The 19,558-nt window shown below is 39.8% G+C and overlaps 3 protein-coding genes across 4 annotated transcripts; 1 reads left to right on the forward strand and 2 right to left on the reverse strand.

Moving 5' to 3' along the window:
* The first annotated feature begins 386 nt into the window (after nucleotides 1–386).
* Nucleotides 387–7,583, forward strand: phc1 (polyhomeotic homolog 1). 2 transcript variants are annotated; one of them, XM_062421772.1, is made up of 14 exons: nucleotides 387–490; nucleotides 1,411–1,532; nucleotides 1,634–1,744; nucleotides 1,835–1,900; nucleotides 2,002–2,145; nucleotides 2,614–2,787; nucleotides 3,096–3,824; nucleotides 3,939–4,074; nucleotides 4,179–4,357; nucleotides 4,447–4,510; nucleotides 4,602–4,689; nucleotides 4,981–5,146; nucleotides 6,291–6,531; nucleotides 6,629–7,583. In XM_062421772.1, exons 2-14 carry the CDS (start codon nucleotides 1,416–1,418, stop codon nucleotides 6,778–6,780), a joined length of 2,367 nt encoding a protein of 788 aa, XP_062277756.1. In that variant the 5' UTR covers nucleotides 387–490; nucleotides 1,411–1,415; the 3' UTR covers nucleotides 6,781–7,583. The 2 variants fall into 2 exon arrangements, with proteins under 2 accessions (XP_062277756.1, XP_062277757.1); XM_062421773.1 differs by having other exon boundaries at nucleotides 438–490; nucleotides 1,357–1,532.
* A 134-nt stretch (nucleotides 7,584–7,717) lies between these two features.
* styk1b (serine/threonine/tyrosine kinase 1b) lies at nucleotides 7,718–11,602 on the reverse strand. The gene is made up of 9 exons (XM_062421829.1): nucleotides 11,548–11,602; nucleotides 11,117–11,287; nucleotides 10,270–10,602; nucleotides 9,948–10,129; nucleotides 9,723–9,797; nucleotides 9,372–9,580; nucleotides 9,159–9,199; nucleotides 8,952–9,048; nucleotides 7,718–8,848 (listed from the first exon to the last, which is right to left on the reverse strand). The coding sequence occupies exons 1-9, from the start codon at nucleotides 11,600–11,602 to the stop codon at nucleotides 8,656–8,658; spliced, it is 1,356 nt and encodes a 451-aa protein (XP_062277813.1). The 3' UTR covers nucleotides 7,718–8,655.
* A 3,266-nt stretch (nucleotides 11,603–14,868) lies between these two features.
* Nucleotides 14,869–18,586, reverse strand: LOC133982976 (glutathione S-transferase kappa 1-like). The gene is made up of 7 exons (XM_062421881.1): nucleotides 18,283–18,586; nucleotides 16,962–17,043; nucleotides 16,736–16,864; nucleotides 15,825–15,970; nucleotides 15,622–15,738; nucleotides 15,437–15,530; nucleotides 14,869–15,130 (listed from the first exon to the last, which is right to left on the reverse strand). The coding sequence occupies exons 1-7, from the start codon at nucleotides 18,349–18,351 to the stop codon at nucleotides 15,081–15,083; spliced, it is 687 nt and encodes a 228-aa protein (XP_062277865.1). The 5' UTR covers nucleotides 18,352–18,586; the 3' UTR covers nucleotides 14,869–15,080.
* Nucleotides 18,587–19,558: the final 972 nt, after the last annotated feature.

The raw sequence follows: 19,558 nt of genomic DNA on the forward strand, positions 1-19,558 counted from the left end.
ATCCTATGGAAGTCCAGCCTCAAGCTGAACTAATTATTTGTACATTTCAATACACTGTAGGTGGATAAAATATTGAATATGTATCATTCTTTTGTGGTTACACCATTTGACATTTTCAGTCTTACTTTTGATAAAAGAAAAAAAAGCAAATGACATAAAACCAACAAAAAAAGCAAAATACATTTTAACAAACTTGATGCTGCTTTTAGGACATTTTTTAAAGATACTTTTGAATTGCTCATCTTGCCAACCCTTATTTGTCACTGACCCATAAATGGTTGGGGTGGAGTTTCTCGATCCAGTAGATGGCGGTAATGCAACATTTTGGATGCAAACGCCCTCTAAAAACAACGGAGGAAGAAGGAGGGGTGGAGTTTGGTTGGAGCCAAAAACCCTGAAAGGGGCTGTCGTTGTTTGCAGTCTAAACCAAGATCGGGGAATTTCTCTCGACTACATTAAACTGTGAAAAGAAAAGAAATATCAAGGAGAGGTAAACACACAAGCACGCTGAAGCACGTCTAACGACGACTTGTTGCATGGCTGATAGTGGTGTAGTTTAAGCTGAGAGCTTTCTGCATACAGCTCTTAGCATTGCTAGTTAAGTAGCTAACCACCCTGTTATTAAACTAACTAACGCTGCACCTTTTCTGATAGCAAGCACCAACACTTGCTACTCTTCTACTCTCATATATATCTCTGCACTCAGCCTTTTTCTCTAACCATGTTACAAGTGTCAATTTGTTTTAGTTATTCTAAGTTATGCCAGACTTTTGTTTAGAGATGGCTAACTAGCAGAGTCCATTGTAGTTAGCGCCAGCTGGCTAGCTTCATTCTTGGTGTTTTTGAGCTGCTTTCCTCCATGTTGTTCTTTCTCTCGCCTTCATCCTTCACGCTGACACCACGTCTGCTAATGAAAATGCAACAGTGCTCCTGCTCGTCACGATTAGTAGTCAAGTTGTGGCACTAATAGCGTTTCCAAGCTTATATGCAGTTAAACCTGTATGCAGTTGTGTAGCTACTAGCTGTGATTCATGGGCCCTCTGAATGATAACCCTCCCCTTTGCTTCTCTTAAAAACAATCCTGTCACTGGAAAGACGTTTCACAAGCTGTCAGCTCATTTATTCCAGTTGTGCCTGAGATATTTAAATCCTATTGAGTGGACACAAAGTTGTCTGTTTAATACACTTAATGCTATAGTAATAGATTATATCCATTTTCACATGTAAATTTATTGGACCTTGTGAAATAGTTTAATGTGTGGCCTCAGTGAAGGTACCAAACTGAATGTTCAACAAGTCTTCATACTAAGATTTTAACAGTTATGTAATAGACAGAAGTGTTTATTTTGTCTGTAGCACAAGTGTTCTGTCACTTCTACTTTTGGTGAGTGCCTTCTGTGTTTTGGCCAGCTAACATGGATGCAGGTGAAGACCAAAACACAGGCACCACCAATGGAAATCCTCAGACAAGTGGGAACTCCCGCCCACCCCAGATAGCCCACATGTCTCTGTACGAGAGACAGGCTGTGCAGGTGAGTGTATGAAATAATGTATACACGGAGTCAAAATGTTATCTAGAATTAATAATAATACTTGAATACAAAGATGGTTGGATAAGTGTGTGTCTTTTTAGGCTCTCCAAGCTCTGCAAAGACAACCGAATGCAGCTCAGTACTTCCAGCAACTCATGCTGCAGCAGCAGATCAATAGTGCCCAACTCCACAACTTGGCTGCTGTGCAACAGGTAACTAGAATTATGAGAGGAACATGCAGTCAGTGCAAAAATATGGTAAGGACAAGCATCACACTCCTCTCTTTTCTCTTTTTCAATCAGGCTACACTTGCAGCTAGTCGCCAGTCCAATACTCCAAATAACAGCATGACCCAAGCGCCAACCACTGTAAGGTTTTAAGTTATTTTTTGTTTGATTTACTTATTTGCACTGCTAGTATTTGAAAAAAAGTAGGTAGGTTTAATTGGAATATTTTCTGTTTCTCTAAGGTCAACCTAAGCACCACGTCTGCAGGGGGTACCATGACTAATCCTCGTCCCCACGGCCCTGCCACCTCTGCGACAACGACAGCGCTCAACCAGTCAGTGTTGCTGGGTGGAAACTCAGCAGGACAGGGGCAGATGTATCTTAGGGTCAGTTTTAAAAATAATATTTTGTCGCGTGTCCATTGCTTTAGTAATAATCAATGAAAAGAATGTGTATTGGGCATGTCTACTCTATATGATTCTTAAGATATAATTCAATCTTAATTGTGTTTTTTAAAGCTTATTGATTTGCAGCTAAAAAGATCTGTTTTTGAGTTTGTCTAGGTTGCAACTTATGACTAGAGACCTTTTATATCTGCAAGAACAGGTACAGCAGAAGATTCAATTGAACGCTCAAGAAAAAAATATCAAAGAGAAAGTTTCTTAAGATTACCAGTGATGCTTTCTAAATCTCGGATGAACTGTTTAAAATCAGCACTGCTTTAACCACTTTTTTCACACCAAATTTTCCCCAGATTACATTTTTTCCCACATTTGAACTCTGTGTAATCGAGGTATAATTGACTTAATATTCAGTGTCCACAGAGTTGACCGTCTGTCCTGCTCGTCACACAGGTCAACCGTTCTCTCAGGGCTCCCCTTGCCTCTCAGCTCATCTTCATGCCTGGTGGTACAGCAACAGCTACTGTAGCAACAGTCGCTCAGACACAGCCCCAGCAGCAACAACAGCAACAGCCACAGCATGAAGTTGCTCCTACCACAGCCAGTGCCCAGTCTGACAATGATCAGGTTTGAGCAACATTACCTACCTGTAATGCAGGGCTAAAAGTACTCAGGCCCCATGCTTGATTTCAGGCATAAAGCAGTTTTAAATTCATATGAAACTTAATCCAATACATTGCACACGTGTCCTCCTGGACAACATTTCAGGCCCACAACGTTTCTTATTTCAACCCCTCGTAATGTGAGGTTTGGTCTATTTAATGTTAGACAGTTTTGAATATTTTTATAATTGAGAGATATGATGAGTGGAGTCAAATATTTGCATAACTATAAAATGCATTTCACCGTAACTGAGTCCTTTCTTCATCTTCCAGGTTCAGAATCTAGCCCTACACTGTGCTTCCACTCCCAGAGTAGTTGCTGTCAAGTCTGAGCTCCCTGACAGAAAAGATGCTGCCAGCTTTCCACTTGGCCAACAGCAGCAGACTTTCCCCCAGCAGCAGCAAGTACAACCACAACAGCAACAACAAATGGCCAAATCCAACTTTACACAGCAGTCCACCACCAACACTATGGCTGTAAAGGCTGGAAACCAGGCTACAATGACTGTTACTCCTGCTGCTACTGTAGCTCCTTCCTCCTCCTCCTCCTCTGCACTCCCTCTCTCTCAACTCCTTTTGTCTTCCTCCGCTGCCCCTGTGATCCTGGTTCCCACCTCCAGCGTTCCTACCTCCACCCAGGGTTACCCCATCGGCTCAGTGGCTCCAAAAGCCAACGTTAACACACAGACTCTGGTGGTGCAGCCCTTACAACAGGCCAGCACAACAGCAGATAAGGGCCCTGTGCCTATCCAGCCCAAGACGGCTCAGGGACACCGTTTACCTGTGCAGATGCCCCCTCGACACCCACTTCCCATTCTCCCAGCACCACCTAGCAACAGCCACAATCCTCCCCACATTCCTGTCCAGCTTGTGGGAGCCAGGCAGTGCTTAGCAGGAAACGTGCAGGCTGTGGCCCTCGCTCAGACAAGAAGCAGTGCCACCCAGGACAGTACAGCTGGTGGGAATGTGAACGCAGTCTCCCACAACAGTGCCACCACTATGGTAAGATCAACGGTAGGCAATAGTAACAGCAGACACGTCTTTGTTTTGGTCTGAGAATAAGCATCAGTGTATGTGCAATCATTTTTTTCCTGCTTTTTCCTCACATACCATTAGACAAAGCCTGCCATTGGCTCACTGAAGAGAAAATCTGACTGTGATGCATCAAATGAGATGGCAGCAGAATCTTCAGACTGCACACCAATGAAAGATTCTGCTCCTCCATTATCCCCGGCCCCGACCAAGGACTCAGGTATATCAACCTTAATCTCCAAATCGAGCTTAAATATTGTAACAGTTAGTCTGGAAATGCAGTTGAAATTCAGTCTGTCCCCCGTTTCTTTCACTCTTCACCAGCTCCTCTTGTAGCTGCTGCCTTCTCTTCTCCTCCCACCCTGTCCTTGCCTCTGCCCTTGTCAAGAGTTGTGCACGGGGACAAAGACAGAGCACCTGTTCCTCAGGCAGTGGTCAAGCCTCAAGTTCTCACCCATCTCATAGAGGGTTTTGTCATCCAGGAAGGAGCTGAACCTTTCCCTGTAAGTATTCCCTTTAATGATAGCACACTGTTGACACTTGCCGTGCACTTTTGCATGTAAAAAAGTTTCTGACAAATCTGATGTGACAGGTTGCTGGACTCCTCAAAGATAGAGATTTTGCCCTGGTTGGGCGCTCAGAGAATGGAACTCCTTGTAAGTCTCTTTTTTTTAAATGACGAAGTATGATACCATAAAGCTGTGTGTGTGGTCAATATTTGCATACTTATTTCCTTTTCCTCTTCAGTGTTGAAGTGTGAGTACTGTGGAAGCCTTGCTCCAGCCAGCCAGTTCAGAGGATCCAAGAGGTTCTGTTCGAATACTTGTGCTAAGAGGTAAATTTTCCTTTACATCTTGAAGCTTCCCATGTCAGCAGCGTCTTTAAAAGCTCTCTGCTTTACACAAAGGATAGACAACAATATGTAATACAGGACCAAGAGTTGGCAGGTTTTTATTCCAGCATTTTTCAAGACTGGTTGGAATAAAAACATGCAAGGTGTTTTTAAATTATTGGGTGATTACTGTATTGACTGTGTGTGTGTGTGTGTGTGTGTGTGTGTGTGTGTGTGTGTGTGTGTGTGTGTGTGTGTGTGTGTGTGTGTGTGTGTGTGTGTCTTGATCCACAGGTATAATGTAAGCTGCAGCCAACACTTCAAGACAAGCAGAGGGAGAGGTGGTGCAGGGCTAGCATCACCTCCAGCACCCACCGAGAGCCCTGCTAGGCGCCGGGGTCCCTCTCGCAGGAGCAGTTCTGATATGAATAAAATATCAAGCCGACATCTCCCAGTCAAGGTAAGATCTGTAGTTTATGAGGCTGGCAAGATAGTTTCCTTGTCATCAGCAAAGCCTTGATCCTCACAAGAATTGTTTTTGTAGCCAAGGTAGCCTGATATATCTCATTCATCAGTGCATACACTTTAATTGTTGTCCAAGAACTATAGTTAATTTTGAGTCAATCCTTAATATGCCATACGACTGCTGTTAATACTCACTGAAGCACCAACTGTGTATTAATCTGCAGCTGAAAACAGTCCCCAACAAAATACACCATTTACTCTTGTTTGGTGTGATGACAGTGATGTACAGTAATGAATTAAACTGTCTTATACCATCAGTGAGATCAAACAGGCTTGGGTTTGAGTGTCACAGACAATATAGGGCAGTCAGAAAGTATTGCGTGTTGGTGTAACACATTGTTGGTTTTGGTCTTTCAATGGACCTGTTGACGATAAAACCAACTTGATTTTTTGAATTATGTGATTGTTTTTATCAACCAGTGCAGCTTATTCTCTAAAGCCTCTTTCAGACATAGTTCCCGGTAAATCACTTGGATTTTCACTATTTACACATGCAGCTACATTCAGGGACATTTTCATCTTTCACACATGCCATGGCAGTGCCCGAACAGATGGGGCAAGGGACAATCCAGCAGATGGAAGTAATGCAACAATTACGGCCGCTGTGAAACAGAAGAACAGAACAGAGCAGAAGAAGAGGGAAAAATCACAAAACTAGTCAGTCCTGATCAAATATGATTCTGTATTGCCTGTTTCTTGCCTAAAATGTTTTCAGAAACCAAGCCCAAAACCAAGTACCACCGAAGTCACAGTATGTCACCCATGCGTCAAGTCTTGTGATTAGTTTGCTCGCTCCATGTGAAAGTTTCGTCAGGCAGTTGTAACATTTTACATGTTTGTCCCTCTAATGTTACTGCTTCCATTCACAACACAGCTGGTATTTTCCTTGAAGTGCTACTAGGTCTTGAGGTGGGAATTTGGCAGTACAAATTTCCTGGAATATTAATCCCTGGTCACATTCACACATGATCCTGTGCAGGAAATGTTCCTGAATATTTCAGTGATAGACTGCATGTGTGAAACAGTCTTAAAGTTTTATCTTTTTCTTTTGTGTTTGAATCTCTACTTCTTTGATGTAGTGTCACTCTGAGTCCAGTCGCTCAGAGGATGTATCCAGTGATGGAGAGGAAGAAGAGGAGGACGATTCTCCTTCACTTTCTCCAAGCTCTTCACACTCCTGCTCCAGAGCGGAGAACAGCGCTCCTCAGTCTGACAGCTCAGCACCTGGCAGCCTCCCATTGGATGGAGCAAACTTCCTCTCAGCAACGCCTGCTCAATGGAGTGTGGAAGAAGTCTGCAGGTTTATCTCTTCACTTCAAGGTTGGTGGACATTGATGGGATCACAACTGAGTTTGTTTCACATTTGTAAGTTCAAGTCATGTCAGTTGTATCTTCCCGTCTTTCTGTTTTTGTCCAGGCTGCGAGGAGCTAGCTGCCCAGTTTCTGTCACAGGAAATAGACGGGCAGGCTTTGATGCTTCTGCGTGAGGACCATCTCATTTCCACCATGAATATCAAGCTGGGTCCTGCTCTCAAGATCTGTGCCTCCATTAACAGCCTGCGTGAATGATGCAGCCAGCGCGTTAGATTGGAGACCAGGGTTGTTTTGAGGATTTCTCACTGGAATTAACAGCTGACCTGACAAGTTAAAACATAAGACTGACATCTATGAGGACAGTGAGGATGGGGTTTTTTGGTTTTTTTTTTAATACGATACAATGTTGCACCATCAAACATGTAGAGAGATGGTGACAGTTTACTTTCTGGACTCTGAATGTGCAAAAACATGTTTTACTGTTACGTGTGATTGGTGGTGAGCATGGATGATCTGAAGTATTTACGTCAGTAGTGAGAAATAATGTTTGTCCTTTTGTATGTATACTCTTGTGAAACTGCAAATCTGCCAGCCTGCAGTAATCGGTGCTAGGTCTCCCAGCTAGGACAGTTCACCCAAACGTTGCCTTCTTGCTGTATTTCATACGGTGCTTTAACTTTAGTGCTATGATTTGGAGCGATGTCAATAACAGTCCATTTCGTTAAAATATATCTTGTAGTAGTCATTTATTTTTATTTTGTTTTTTTAACCATAGATGTTCAGTCCAGGCTGCAATCACATCTAGCAAAGGACACTCAAAAAGCCTGGAATCCTAATTAGTTAATTTCACCAGTTATTAAAGTTTAGTTTTGTATCTTTTCCATTTTATATACTACAATCAAAATTGTTTTTTCATGTACATATTGTTTTTAGTAGCTTTAATCAACCTAACTACCTGAAAATAGGTATTCCTCATGGTTTGCTCTTTCAAGGGCTGAGTGGAGGTGCTCTGTGTACATGTATGCAGTACTACCAATAAATAAATACCTGTTACTGGAGTGTGTATGCTTTTATTCTTCTGCTTGAAAGGAGTTGAAAAAGTCATTTTAGACTTGATGATTATTTATTCACATTTTAGTTCATGTAAACAGTTTGAACTCATTTCTTATTCATATCCACATGAAGGCTTGGTTGTCTGATTGTATTATTAACTGATTATAACATAAATACACATATTTTTCCTTCATTCCCACAACTTTCCCTGATATACAAAAAATAATAATATATATATATATACACACACAGTACCAGTCAAAAGTTTGGACACACTTTCCCATTCACGTTAATGAGAAAGTGTGTCCAACTTTTGACTGGTACTGTATATAACATTTGTTAATATACATTGGCTTGATGTAGAAAATAAGATTTGTAAACCATCATATGTTAACAGTCTTTACTACAAGTTCAGAATGCAGCATCTGTACATTGGTCCAGTTTACAGACTGTATCTTACATCATCTACATTATTACTGGTTGTATTTCCCCAACTGAACCTCAGATTTAGGTTTTATCTAGACAGATGGAGACGCCCATTAGTACAGTCTGATTTAGATGAAAATGAATGGTTCTCAAGGATGAAAAAGCACTTTGAAGTGTTTTTATGTTTATGTTATGTTAAGTTGTGTGAACCTGAAGTAGAAGAAAAAAACAGAAAAAAGGAACCATTTCAGTGCTCTAAGCACCGATAAACAGTTCAGAACACTTTTATTGTGCCTGAAAGAGCATCGTTGGGGTATTTAAGCATAGTGCAGTGTTTTTGCTGGCACAGGTAGTTTGGGGTTTAATTTCCACTGGGGACAGTTCATAAAAATGAAACGCCAACAGCTGTGGTTAAATTTAACATTAAATATGGATACATGAAGGTAAGATGTTCTTGAAGGATCATTAAAAAGGGGGTATAGTAGGCATGTATGTTGACTGACACTGTGAGAAGGTAGAGCCAAAGCCTATCTAATCACAGGTATATCCAATACTCATAATAGCTACTAAGTTTCATATTCTTAGTAGTCCCTAAATATATGTAGACCACCCCAACTCCTCAAACCGAAGTTAGGCCCTTGCAGGCAGTAATCACAAAACAGTGTAGCTGTTGGTTTCCCCGTATCCTGCTTCCTGCAGGTACCGCTCAATGTTAATGGTCCCAGGCACCTTGAGGACTTTGTCTGAAGCACTCTTCTCTCCTGAGACCAGCTTGCGCTTCATCTCGGCCAGGGAGGGTCGATCTTGATCCTTCCACTGGCAGCAACCCTTAATGATGGTGTACCTGTGTGACAACGAGTTTTAAGGAAAGTTTTTGTAAACTCTTTAATGGATGAATTGCTTCAGACTGGAATATGTATTATCTGGAGCATGCAGTGGATACTTACAGTGTGCTGGAGCAGTTGGAGGGTTTTTTCAGATTTTTGCCTCGTTGATGAAACTGTAGAAGCTCATTGACTGAGACTTCCGCAAATGGAGCTTCACCTGGAGAGAAAATAGTATATGTAGTATGTAGCCCTAGTTATCTAGTCAATGCATCTCTATTTCTATTATCATTTATGACCTTTACTCTCCATTGCTAAAATACAACTTACCCAGTGTTGCCATTTCATACAATAAGATGCCAAATGACCAGCTAGAGGACACACATACAAATATTAGTTAAACCTTCCATTCAGTAATTACTTGTAATAATAGTACATGCATTTAATGTCACTTTTGTTTTAATTATTAAGCATTTTATGAATCAGCACCATCTGTACTGAAGGACGTAAATCTTCAATGGAGATGGGAATGGATAAACTCACATATCGCTGCTCTGACTGGCAGGTCTCTTGGCTAGCAGCTCTGGCGCCTGCCATTTCTTCATGCTGGGATCGTCTCTCTGAGTGACTCCCTCGTTTTTCCTTGTGTAGGCTCCATGCAGGCCCCAAAGCTTTGCCGTGAATGCCTTGCTGACCAGTACGCTGCGGGCTCGGATGTTTCCATGGAGAAGATCTTTGCTGTGAAGGAACTCCTGATTGGGCAACAAGACAAATAAATATCAGGATCAAACATTTCAGGCAATTGTAACTGATTTGACAGTCAAAAAACATGCGGTCTAACAAAGGTCAGGTTTATCCTATATTAGTATATTTATCCTGTATTAGCATACTGACCAGCGCTGAGGCCACCTGTGTGGCCATGGTAAATATTCGTCTCTCAGTCATCTCACATGGAGGATCCATATGTTCCTGAAAACACACAAATAGGTTATACTGTACTTTGCCATTTGGATGAAACAATTATTCTTTTCTTTGTTTGAATGCTCTTCTACATTTACTTTATGGTTATATGCTGTATAAACAATATACAAACACTTTTAAAATAAACCTCAGACCTACCTGTCTGCATTGCCACAGGAAGTTGAGCAGGTCTCTGTTCTCCAGCTCCTCCACAACCGTAACCAGAGGAGCTCGCAAGGAGACCACACCAAGGAGCTCTGGCAGGAATGGGTGGGGTCCAAGCTGGGACAGGAAGGATGCAAAACCCAGGAAGCCGTGTCTTTCTGTGGCATCAGCAGAGTCTGTAAAGGGTAATAATGACAATGAGATGAAAATGAAAAAGCAATGTCCTGAAAACCAGGTGAGAATTTACCAACAATCTTGCGGTGCTTTTCACAAACACACATCCATTAAATTAAATGCAGGTTTAAGCTTTTCTCACCTTTTAGCACCCGCAGTACCACGTTCCTGCTTTCCATGCGGGCCCTATAGAGGGACACAGTGGAGTCGGAGCGCAGTGAGAAGGCAGCAGACAGAGGAGTGACCAGTTTGAAGGACTCAGGCAGCCTCTGGCGGGGCAACTCTCTGGGCTGGTCAATAGGTGTGAAACTGGGTTTGAAGGGCTGCGGTGGGGGGCTGGACGGGTAGGAGAGTGTGTCCACAGACATGGGGAGGTTTTTGGAGGGGTAAGTGGTTGGGGGGTGGAAGGTGGAGTAGGAACTGGGCATGTCCAGAGCAATGCTTTCATGTTCCAGGACATTGATACCTGGTGGAGCTATGAACAGAGAGTGAAAGGAGTGGAGGGGGGTTAGATTAGTTATCATAAGTGTAGTGCTTTACTGAAACCAAGACAGATAGAGCACTTAGTATTATAGTATATATATATATATATATATATATATATATATATATATATATATATATAGTACAGTATTGATCCCAGGGGGGCATTTATGTTACAGTGATTATTACGGCTCTACAACTTCTGCCCTGCAGTTATATTGATATAATAGAATGCAAAATCCATAATCTTTATAAACACTAAATAAACCCTGATTCTAAGAATACGGATATGTTTGATAGGTATGGTGGTAAAAAAGAAAAAGAAAAAAAGAAAAGAAGAAAATACTGTAAAACATTTTGGGGGGTAGTGTTTCTTAACAAACGTACATATACAACTACAGCTCACGCAAACAACAAAACACAGAAAACTGTTCATTACAAGAAATTATATGATTTAATTTATTTAAATCTAAGCCATCAACCTAATTATTTCTCTGTTCTCTTACCATCAATGCCATGCAGCACTCTCCTGGAGGCCGCCTTAGAAGCCTGTGGACGGACACGGTCGACTTTCTCTGGACAAAAGCGCAGGAGGAATATGAAGACCAGAGTGACCAAGAAGCTGGCCAGTAAAAAAATGGGCACAACAATCACCTCCTGCTCATACACACGGATCTCTGTGGGATAAGCACAAGCACAAGGAAATGTTCATCTTCATACTCACTCAGGGAGTCTACGGTTGACTGAACACAGCAGACATGTTTGTTTGTACAGCTTGGTATATCTGTCAACTTAGATGAAAATTTAACAATACTTCTGGACTGCAGCTTGTATATTCAGACAATGACAAAATTATTCTTACTAACTGAATATGGACATAATGATTATTTAACTCAGAGCAGAGGCAAAAATCTTGACATGACTACTGGTCACTCACCACAGATAGTATCTCCATGCTTGCAGCGGTTGTCAGCTTCTGATAATGAAGACATCCTGTCAAAAGTAAAGAAATGATAATAAATAATTTGGCGTTATTCGTAGCTAAGAATATTTTATGCAGTTGTGTCCATTCCTCACACTTAGAGTTAATCTGATTCAATCCATTTCTTGTATTTTGATGTACTTAAAAGTTATGTGACAGCTTCAGGATTGTACCATTTACAAAAGACATTTAAGTCTTTCTTGCTGATAAACAAATATATGCCAGTGATTGATTAAAATTATTAAGTGTCAGCCCTGAAAACTGTAGTCTGAAGCAGTGTGAACAGTAACATGACTCTTAGAGGTAACCAGTATGAGAAGGTGTCTGAGTAGACGTGTAACTGAGACCAGGAACTTCAGGTGTTGTATCGTTGTCCTTTTCTTCCTGCCAACTTGGACACTTCCCCACACTGCTTTTATTAATTTCATCTTCTCTTGTGACACAAAACTTTGATACTTTTGGACTTTCAACCCTCTAACACTGGTCAATATTTAGATGGAGTAATCATATAGGAGCTACTTTAACCACAAGACACTCCCTTTGTCAAAGCTGTGCACTGAACAAACAAATCATCTCCTACTGAGACATCTTCTGCTGTCTTATATCTGAATTTATAGCTGCTTTAAATGTCATACACAGGAACAGATATGACACTGCAGATATACAAAGACATTCTTCAGTCACATGATCATACTTTTACACCAGATCCAAGATCTCTAAACCTGTCCATCTGCATTTTTTTGACACATTAATGACAGTGTTGCGCTACGTACCCAAAAGGGCAAACAATAAATGGCAAAGCAGCACCTGCTCACACTCCAACTGATAGTAAGAAATAGCATCTTGAACATCAATAAAAGAGCATCCTGAGCTCACTTTACCTCACAGCTGCCACAACAATATATTACATGACTTAAAAACAGAGACAATGAGAGTATGATAGAAGATACAGTTACTGTTCAACATCCTTATCTTACCTCCTTCAGCGGTGTCTTAAATCCCTCCAAAAAAAAAAAGTATTTGAGAAAGAAAAAAAGGTCTTGTTACTCCAGACTCATGTCTCTATCCTTCACACAGTCAGTAACTTCTCATACATCCTCCCTGCTGAATGTGGAGTCGAATCTTCAGATCTTCATTGTCTTGTTATTCTCAGGCGGTTTGCTCAGGGGATCATTGCGTGGCTCTGTGTTTGTCTACCTTCAGTGTTTTCTTAACTCCACCCTCCTTACCAGCAACTCTTCCCCTCCTCTCCTATTTACACCTTCCTTCTTCCTCCTTTCGGTCTTTCACAGTTGAAGAGATGATCACAGTCATTATCAGGATTATGTTAATCAAGTCTTGCCCTGCCTTTCTTGGGTTTTGCTCTGCCATATTCTGTAATTTCCTATTCTTCTGAAGCCAGCATATGTCAGCTACTTCAGGCCCAACCTTCCTTTTCTTTGTCTGGGGAAAACTGGTCCTGCTGCTCCTTGTCATTTTTAGTCCCCAGCCTTTTGTTAAGCATGTTTGGCTTGCTTTGTTTTTGAAACTCGTATGACAAGCTGGACCTCTGGAGTATTCAGTCAGCAATAAACTGCATTTCTTTCCAGACACAAGCATAAAATACACATAGATAATGTAAATAGCATATCGTAAGATTTAACAATGCATTATCATGACATATCACTTTTCCCTGACAGAAAAAAAAAAAAAAAATTAATGACTAAAGATGGAAGTTAAAGGGATGTTTTTTAAAGTGCATGTATAGCACTTAAGATAGTTGTGAACCTAATCAAAACAAATTTTTGATAATTGAAATTAATATCATGTTATGAAAAAGAAACATCACCTCTCTAAGCTGTTCCAATATTCAATGCCAATTAATACCACTGCGCATTAATTGTATTTTTCGCATTTCACTATATACAAAATTATGCCAGCAATGTTTTAATTTTAACTTCACTCAAACCAATTCACTCATGTTTACAACAATAGAAAGATGTAAAGCAATAATAAAGAAAGATGAAGAGAGAATGATGCAACATTAAAGCATCAAGGAGAGATGAGGTCACCAATAAAGGATGGAAGAAGTTAACAAATTGATCAAATCAAGAGAGGACCGACAATTATTGATTATAAAGTTTGTATTGATGTGCAATATTTATAAATGTTAAATGTTTTACATTTGGAGAAAAGATAAACAGAATAAAATTAACTCAGGGTGCAAACATTTTTGTATCGCAATTCTAAAAATGTGAAAATACAACAAATAGCGAGACTTTGCACACCTATCCACCCCTTTTATCTATTTATTTATTTTACCAGTATGGCCCTTTGGGATACATAACTCATCTGACTTTTGTCAAATCTGATCATTGGTAGTTGAGCTAAATATCTGACTATAAAATAACATTCAATATGTCTGAAAACTGTTTTGTCAAAAAGTGAAGATTAAGACTCGCTCCTGATTTTAGTGACTAAAAAGAAAAACTAAGGCATAAATTTCCAACTGAAATGAACATTTGATTTGACATTTGAAATGTATTTTATAACTAAGGCTTAATCCAAAATGATATACACCCTCTTATCCTTTTCAAAGTTTATGTTCTCGGTCAGTTACACCCTGGGCAGGTTGTCAATCATCCGCAAGGCAAATACAAACAGAAAACCATACAGTCAAGTCCACCTAACTTTAATGTATTTGTAATGTGGGAAGAAACTCACTCAGAGTGTCTCCTACCTGTCAACAGGTTTAAACTCAGGACCTTCTTGATGTGAGATAAACCATTAACAATGCATTAAAGTGTATGAAAACTACGGTGAGATAGACAAACAACAATGATATGCTTGACCTAGATACAATGCCTGTTCACATCTTGATTAGGCATGTTTCCAAATTAGCACTCAACAACACTGCATAATTTGAGACTAATGGGAAGGTCAATAATTTACCAGATAAAACCTCCAAAACTGTTTTGGAAAAATTTAAAGTTTAACCTGATGGTGGTGCTGTAGGTAAGGACAAGGAATCGCCCAAGTACAGTCCATCCTATATGTCTGAACCACATTTATGACAATCCATACAATAGTTAATGACACATTTCACTTAGAACCATACACAACCCCGAGCCACACCACTAGCATGCCTAAAATATAACATTCATTGCTTGTGTAGCTTAAAGCCTAAACTACACAAACACATAATGTTACATGATCCACATAATACATCATTTATACCTTCATATCATTTTTATACCACTGTATTTCAAGAGAAAAACAGCACAAATTAAATCATCCTTGAATTGTCAATGTTCCTTTTAATTGGCACATAATTACACAGTATACTTGTATGTCACATTATTTACAGTGTTATTTGTTACTGGAAAAATTAGAAATATAATATTTGGATTTAGTTAACAGGCACAGCACAGATCATAGACATAATGAAAATTAGCCATAGATTCAGGAATTAGTCAGTACCCCAACAGAGTTTGAAGGCAGCTTTCATCTCACAGTTTGGCAGCTGATTTTCCAGGCTGAGGTCCCAACCACTTCTCCCCTGAAACAGAGAGCAAAGTTAGACAAGAACCTCAGAGAACCTCAGAGAACTTCAGCTTGAATTATTAATTCATTGAACCGCTAACAGAAACAAAAGAGGAAAGCTGCGAGAGGCTTTTGTTATGTAGTCAAATGTGTCTGAGAAAAACTTAACATGATCACAGAGTAATTTCTCATAAGCATCAAAGTTACAAAGCAAACAGACTGAGACTGGAAAAAAAACATTTCACCTGCAGAAAGGCTACAATTTAATCTTCAATTAATTAGTGTTTTTTTTCAATTATGTATATTGCAATAGTTTTCTCACCGATGCAGTGAGCCATAAGCTCAAATCTGTCAGATCCAAAAAACATCTCAGCCTTCCCATCCACATGACACACCATCATTGGGAAGCCAAATGACTGGAAAGAGATAAAAGGAGCGATATTGTTCATGACATTCATTACATTGTCCTGTGCCTGAATCTGCAAGGAGAGCTGAAGGACAACTGACCCCGTGATCAATTGCCTCCTGTGTTGAGCTTTTCAGCTTGTCTTTGATCTCCTTTGAGGAGTATAACTGCAGCAATTCTTTAATCTCGTTGTCAGACAATCCTGCTTTCTTCGCTGCCTGCACACAAAAAAAAGCAACAGTGTGTCAAAACTCCTTTATCTTTATCAATAAATGAACCGCTTTAAATGCAACTAAGTCCTCACCTCAGACAGTGATGCAGGTTCCGTGATGTCTTTGTCCTCACTCCAGATCCTCCTCCACAACTCCCGAGACACCTGCTCCACCATCTTGTCTCCACCCGTCTCCCTCTCTTGCACTGCTGCCACAAATCGCATCGCAGACAAGGAGCCTATGCGGAGAAAACAGAAGAAGAACCACAAACTGAGTTATTAGCTTTTCTCAGTAAACAAACAGTAACAGTATTGTCTAATTGAAAACTGGATTATATGCTTTGGTGGCTCCAGAAGCCCAAGGGTCACTGTGTGTCACTAGACACCACTCAAGCACAATGTCAACTGGTATTGAGGCCCTGAGTAAAAATCTAGTTGTAAGACCTTAATTTAGTCATACGTCTTCTGACACCAGAGCTTGAGGCTTGATTAAAAACTCTGAGCCAGTGACATTCAATCCAAAGAGTTTGCTTCTAAATTGCAAAAACGGTGACTTATGATTTTCGAAGCAGTTTATTCTTTGTTTTGTAAGTGAAACCACACTTGGCTAGAAACTGGTCTTGACTATTGTGGGACGCTTTTGTTTTATAAGGTTCACTGAGTCATACGAACACTTTGTGAACTATACTTCCTGTGGAGTTCAAGAAAACTCCATTTGTGAATGCAGAAACACAGTAGCTGTAATAAACTATAAATTATATGTCTAATAACACAGTGTGTTCATAAGAACCTGGATTTGACTTATTTGGATGGCCTGTTTCAATTTTCACTTTGGCATTCACAGGCTTGAAAAACTGTGAAACCAGATTTGACATAGCAAACCTGGGGCCAGGACTAATGTAAATAATGCACAGAGTCAAGGGAGAACAGGGGTTAATGGGATTATTGGGGGCCCGGAAGCAGGTTAATAAGGCTATAGTCACTCAGTTTATAGTCCCATGTACCTTTTTTGAACATGACCTCAAAGGGGTCAGATGGAGTCTGCAAGGGGACATCAAAGTACTCTCTCAAACGGTGCAGGTCATTCATCATATACTTGAATTTGTTTGGAATCACACCCGGGGGCTTGTTGCCTGTCATGAAAGATAAATTATGAAATATGTCAGTAGTAACATCTTCCACAGGAATATATACATGCAACAGGCTGTTTCAGTTAATAATCGTTCCTACCCGAGCCTTGCATGACGCCACCCAGAAATGCAGGGCGCAGTTTGAGCTCTATGTTCCACACGTTTCTGTAGCGGCACATGATCTGTAAACACACAATCTGTGTATGTCTTCACTTTGTACACGAAGTAGTGCCTAAAGCTGTCAACACTTAAAAGCATTGGTGGATAGGAACTAAGTATATTTACTCAAGTACTGTATTTAAGCACAATTTTGAGGTACTTGTACTTACTTTGATAGTACTTTATACTTTCACTCCACCACATTTCAGAGGGAAATATTGTACTTTCTACTCCACTACATGTATTTGACAGCTTTAGTTGCTTTTTAGTGAATTGACACAGTGGATAATATAACAAGTGTAGTTGAAACATTTTGAATAACCTAAATGTATAAGCCTGAAATGAAATATCTATCCTCATATGTCTGCTTCACCTTTGATGTTGTTTGATAGGGATTAACTGGTAACATGTCCTTGAATACACAGAGCTGTCCCTCCTTAGAAGAACTAATGAATTTCATGCAACTGGTGAATAGTTCCTGATGATACCCAGTACAACTAGCACATCTTGACTCCTGTGTTTCATTGTTGTATAAAATGTATGTACATTCCTAAATTAACTATCAGTCTACACTTACACTCTGTCATGACTGTACACTGATCCTTTCCAAAGTACTGATTAAAATAACACAAAGACAACTCGGTCATTGTGTCAAATCATTATGTTTCAGATTTCCACCACACAAGCTAAAATACAACACATTGTTATAGATGAATCCACTGGTTTTCGACAAAAACAAATAGCAGATGTTTCCATCTAAACTTCTCATATGGTTTCAACTCAATAAATGTTCAAATGTCCAATATTGATTAAAGAAAAAGTCCAAAAACTGAAAATAGATTTGTGCATCAGAACTTTGTTTTTTCTTCTTTTCTCTCCTCTCCTCTTTCCCCTCTGATTTACCTGGTGACCCTTTAGGAGGGGTGCAACCCCTAGGTTGGGAACCACTGGACTAAACCAGTTAACTGTATATAAAGTAGTGTAAACTAGCTCCATCTCCAGCAGCTACTAACATGCTGCTCATAAACTGATGATTCAGTATTAATAATATAATGATATCATATATACTAATATAGCAGTCAGAGGGTAACTAGTTTTATACTTTAAATGTATTTTTCTGATAATACTCATGCACCTTTACTTGATTTTCTTAATGCGTGGCTGGCTATAACTTGTAATGGAGCATGTTTCCATTGCTGTATTGGTACTTTTACTGCAGTAAAATAACTGAATACTTCCATCACTTCTGGAAAGGCACAAACCTCAAAGCCAAGCCAGGAGTAGGGAGAAACCACATCGTAGAACAGCTCGATTACTTTCTTGGATGTCATTGTCAGGCTCTTTATATCGGTGTCAGTAACTCCAAGTGTCTCCTTCAGTGTTATTTGCAGGTGATCTCAGTTCAGTGTGCCAAAGTTCAACTATCGTAACGCAGGAGTCATTAATGTCATGAGTCAAAACTTTATGAAACAGCAAATATAAATCACTTTAGTTGGTTTTAACAGAAGTATCGTTGCAAAGTGAGATACTACCGTCTTTACAGTTTTATAATTTTGCACAATTTAGTAGTTAGCTTTAGAGCTAGCTTCTTCTTCTCTTGTGTTATTGGCTGTAGCAAGACAGTTTACACACCCGCACTAGCGCCACCTACTGGACATGAGCCGCACATCAGCGGTCATATCTTAAGTACCTTATTACACAGTTAATGACAGGACAGCTTCACCAACTTTCAAAAACAACAGTCTGCGATCCGTATGAACATTGAAAGAGGTTTTTTTGTTCTCTCATATGCTTTTACTTTTAATACTTAAGTAAATTTAGCTGATAATGTGTGTGTTGTTTAACTTTAGATCTTATATGCTGGGATTTTACACCATGGTATAGCTACTTTTATTTAAGTAAAGTGTTTGTTCTTCCACCACTGATTAGTATTACACGGTATTTTCCGTCATGGATACTGCATCCATTACATGTTCTACAATGGAGTGTTACACTATTTTATAAAGTGTTTAATTGAGCCCTCAGTGTTCGATCCTCCAGTTATGGAAATCATGATCACCTTATTCTGCTCCCTGTATTTTTCCAGTGCCAACATGCTTTGGTATTTGGTATCCTTCACAAATGTTATTTTCTGTGAATATACAGTAAATATAACTTAACCATACGTACTAATTGTTCTTGTGAATAGTACTAGCTGCATGCATTCTAGCCATATTCTGTATATTCTGTATTGCTGTATTGTTGCATATTAACTATATTAGGATGCATCCTGTTAATCCTGTTATCCTGTATGTGCAATACTGCAAATCTTGTGCACAGTCCATATTCATTAACACTGCTACAGTTGCAGCTGTCTTCACCAACTTGACCTTGCACAATATATTCTATTTATGTTTTAAACCTTAAGTGTTTGTCTTTTTCACTTAGATGCTTTAGAGCTTCACTGTGCAGAATTTGACACTAGAAGACTGTTTTCACATTTATCTCTTAGAGATGGAAAGTTTATTTGTGCTCACCGGAAATCTGAGTTTAAAGTGT

This window comes from Scomber scombrus, chromosome 7, assembly GCF_963691925.1.
Source record: "Scomber scombrus chromosome 7, fScoSco1.1, whole genome shotgun sequence".
In the NCBI taxonomy this organism is placed as follows: domain Eukaryota; kingdom Metazoa; phylum Chordata; class Actinopteri; order Scombriformes; family Scombridae; genus Scomber; species Scomber scombrus.

Excerpts from the sequence above, each read along its gene's own strand:
- phc1 (XM_062421772.1), top strand. The coding sequence starts at position 1,416 with ATGGATGCAGGTGAAGACCAAAACACAGGCACCACCAATGGAAATCCT. Across the intron at positions 1,745-1,834 it reads ACTTGGCTGCTGTGCAACAG|GCTACACTTGCAGCTAGTCG; the intron begins GTAACTAGAATT and ends TTTTTCAATCAG. Across the intron at positions 4,358-4,446 it reads AAGGAGCTGAACCTTTCCCT|GTTGCTGGACTCCTCAAAGA; the intron begins GTAAGTATTCCC and ends CTGATGTGACAG.
- styk1b (XM_062421829.1), bottom strand. The coding sequence starts at position 11,602 with ATGTCTTCATTATCAGAAGCTGACAACCGCTGCAAGCATGGAGATACT. Across the intron at positions 10,130-10,269 it reads GGTACTGCGGGTGCTAAAAG|ACTCTGCTGATGCCACAGAA; the intron begins GTGAGAAAAGCT and ends TACCCTTTACAG. Across the intron at positions 9,200-9,371 it reads GCCAGTCAGAGCAGCGATAT|CTGGTCATTTGGCATCTTAT; the intron begins GTGAGTTTATCC and ends TGTGTCCTCTAG.
- LOC133982976 (XM_062421881.1), bottom strand. The coding sequence starts at position 18,351 with ATGACATCCAAGAAAGTAATCGAGCTGTTCTACGATGTGGTTTCTCCC. Across the intron at positions 15,971-16,735 it reads TGAGGTCATGTTCAAAAAAG|GCTCCTTGTCTGCGATGCGA; the intron begins GTACATGGGACT and ends TTCTCCGCATAG. Across the intron at positions 15,531-15,621 it reads AGGAGGCAATTGATCACGGG|TCATTTGGCTTCCCAATGAT; the intron begins GTCAGTTGTCCT and ends ATCTCTTTCCAG.